The sequence below is a fragment of the Mercurialis annua genome, linkage group LG1-X (assembly GCF_937616625.2).
Source record: "Mercurialis annua linkage group LG1-X, ddMerAnnu1.2, whole genome shotgun sequence".
Lineage (NCBI taxonomy): Eukaryota > Viridiplantae > Streptophyta > Magnoliopsida > Malpighiales > Euphorbiaceae > Mercurialis > Mercurialis annua.
The window spans coordinates 17,970,086-17,973,591 of NC_065570.1; the positions used below are offsets into that span (position 1 = coordinate 17,970,086).

General features: G+C 43.1%; 1 protein-coding gene across 1 annotated transcript; it reads right to left on the minus strand.

The window, feature by feature from the left end:
• Positions 1-286: 286 nt before the first annotated feature.
• Positions 287-2,814, minus strand: LOC126666355 (uncharacterized). The gene is made up of 7 exons (XM_050359390.1): positions 2,687-2,814; positions 2,154-2,265; positions 1,755-2,037; positions 1,444-1,556; positions 1,187-1,401; positions 1,007-1,075; positions 287-923 (listed from the first exon to the last, which is right to left on the minus strand). The coding sequence occupies exons 1-7, from the start codon at positions 2,812-2,814 to the stop codon at positions 287-289; spliced, it is 1,557 nt and encodes a 518-aa protein (XP_050215347.1).
• Between the last annotated feature and the right edge of the window lie 692 nt (positions 2,815-3,506).

Consider the following 3,506-nt stretch of genomic DNA (forward strand, 5'->3'; position numbering starts at 1 on the left):
TTCCTGGATGGTACTAAATCGTACAATCATAGTCTTTCAGCAACTCTAGCCCTCTCCTCTATCTGAGGTTCAATTCTCGGTTATCAAAAATGTATTTTAAACTATTGTGATCGGTAAAAATCTCGCACGTAGCGCCGTACAAATAATGTCTCCAAATCTTCAGCGCAACTATTACCATTGCAAGTTCTAGATCGTGAGTCGGATAGTTAATTTTGTGTTTCTGAAGTTTTCGCGAGGCATACACGATCACTCAACCATGCTGCATAAGGACACATCCTAATCCAACTCATGATCCATCACAGTAAACTGTGAACCCTTTCGTTCCCTGTTGTACTGCTAGAACTGGTGCTGTGGTCAAGCATTCCTTCAATTTAAGAAAATTGACTTCACACTGGTCTGTCCAGTTGAATCTAGCGTTCTTCCGAGTTAACTTTTTCAAAGGTACAACGATCTTTGAAAAGTCCTGTACAAATCTTCTATAGTATCCCGCTAAACTGAGGGAACTTTGAACTTCGGTAACTGAATTAGGATATTTCCATTTCATCACGGCTTCGATCTTCTTTGGGTCAACTTTAATACCACTTTGAGATACCACATGACCCAAGAAAGCTACTTTCGTCAGCCAAATTTCACACTTAGAGAATTTGGCATAAAGCTGATGCTCTCTCAGTGTTTGAAGTACTAATCGCAAATGATGTGCATGCTCTTCTTCCGTACATGAATAGATCATAATATTATCCATGAATACGATCACAAACTGATCCAAGAATGGCTTGAACACTCCATTCATCAAATCCATGAAAGCTGTTGGTGCATTAGTCAGTCTGAATGACATAACGAGGAACTCGTAATGTCTGTATCGAGTCCGAAAAGCAGTTTTCCAAATGTCGTCATCGCGAATTTTTAGCTTATGGTAGCCTGACCTTAGTAATTGGTCATACAGATCATCAAGGTAACAGATACTTGTTCTTGATCGTCACCTTGTTCAATTGTCGATAATATATACAGAGTCGGAGCGATCCATCTTTCGTTTTTCATGAACAACACTGGAGCACCCCACGGGGATACACTCGATCTGATAAAGCCACGATCAAACAACTCTTCCAGTTAGTCTTTTAATTCTTTGAGCTCTGCAGGTGCCATACGATAAGGAGGTATCGATACCGGCTTCGTGACGGAAGCCAACATGATACATAATTCTATCTCGCGATCTCGGGGTAGTCCAGGTAATTCCTCTGGAAACAAATCTGGATATTCCGATACCACCGATACATCGCTTAATTCTACGTGTTTCTTCTTCACATCTTGTACTATGGCTAGGAATCCTTGGCATCCTTTCCTTAACTTACGATAAGCTTTGATAGCTGAAACGATATTCATAGAAGATTTTGTCTTATCACCCTAGATTGAAACTGGTTTAACTCCAGGCGCATTAAATGTTACCGTCTTCTTCGGAAAATCTACATTGGCATAGTGCTGAGCTAGCCAATCCATTCCTAGTATGACGTCAAAAACTAATACCTCAAGTAAGCTCAAGTCCACAAGCAAATCTAGTCCTTGAACACTCATAAGACAAGATGGTTAAACAATTCTAAATTCCACACTTTCACCTACTGGGATGGCTGCTGACAAGGGATCCTTAAGGTCTGCTGGTTGCACTCCTAACTTACTAGCAAAGCTAGGTGAAACAAATGAATGCGTAGCACCCGGATCAAACAAAACTAATGCGTCTTGAGAAACGATGGAAAATGTACCTTGCACAAATGCATTGGAAGCCTGAGCCTCCTGAGGATTTAATGCAAAAATCCTGGCCTGACTTCCACCAGCCTGTGAAGTCTTACCAGTACCACGACCTCCACCATCCCTTCCTCCTCGATTCCCATAACCACAGCCTATCTGGCCATTAAATGTGCTTCCCGTCTGATCGTACCTTGACGCTGCCTGATGTGCAGTTCTCTGCTGATGATAGGAAGGTTGCACTACATTAGTCATTGAGCCTTGAGGCATCTGTCGTGGACAATCCCTAGCAAAATGACCCTGTTAGCCACAATTAAAGCATGCTCCAGAAATGCCATGGCACCCTCCATAGTGCCTCCTATTACAAGCCGGACAGATGGGAGCTTCGCCTCCTACACCGCTCGTAGATCTAGCACCAAACCCTGTGCCGGACGCACTAGCTCGAGATCCATGTCGAGCCCTTTTGCGTTCTCGCTGACGTTGTGTCGGTCTTGAGTAACGCCCAACGTATGACTATATTGGTGCTCTCTGCACACTGTGAAATGTATCAGTCCTTATAGGTACAACATTAGAAGGATCCGGAATCCTTCCAAACCGAATCAAAGAAACTTCCATCTGTCTGGCGCTATCAATCAGTTGCACCAAGGGCATTCCTATATCAGACCTCAAGCTCACAAACTCGGGTCTTAAACCCTCTACAAATCTTAAATTCACCCTTACCGGATCTGCAGTCAGATTGGGTGAAAATCTACTCGATCTTGTAAACTCCGTTACATACTCTTGCACGGATCAATTGCCTCTACTCAAAGTTACCCACTTGCCGCTATAACTCTCTGTTACTGCGAACGGTATAAAATACTCTCAATAGCGATTCACAATTTCAGCCTAGGTCATGGTATCCATCGTTGGTTTAATATGGTGCTGAAACCAATCCTTTGCAGGTCCTCACATTGACATTTCCACTAGAATAATGGTCTGTCTCCCGTTAGCTTGTAGACGTCGAGCGTTACGTTCCACTTCCTCCAGGAAGTCAAGAGCATCTACAGACCCGTCAAATTTAGTTAGCTTAAGGCGCATATAAGATAAAACGATATCTCGATCAGTATAAGCAACATTACGTTGCTATTGCAGTTGTTCTTGGTGCATAGCCTGCACCTCAGCCTGATTGGCTTGCATAGCCGCACCTCCCATAAGAAATTGATTTAGTTCAAAGCCTAATACATTAGGTTGTTGAACTTGTGCTTGCACCCCTGGTGCCTGAGCATGTGCTTCCTGACCTCTATCTCCACCTGCTACTTCAGGATGTAAATTGAGCCCACCATGAATGAACAAAGGATCACTTTACCCCCCGAACTTGGCACAAAGTATCAAAAACGTCCAAATTGAGAAAAACGGATCACTTTTACCCTGAACTTGGCAAAACCGGCTCAAAAACCCCCCTTATGCTGACGTGGCACTTAATTGGAGAGTGAGATTTATAAAATCATAGTTAACTCTAATTAATCACACTTAATTATTAATTAATTCTAACTAATTTTCAGGGACCATTTTAAACGTTTTTCAAAAAAAATTGAATTTTTTTTCTTTCTCTTCAACAGATTGGCCGGAAAAATTTTCGGCCAACCTGTTGAAGTAAAACAGACCCGCCGGTGGAACAGACCCACCGGCGAGCTTGTTCCCATTTCATCTGGGTTCCCCGGCAAACCCACATGCGTTTTGCATCTGGGTTCGCCGGCGAACCCAGATGAAGGGTTCGCCGTCTGGCGAAC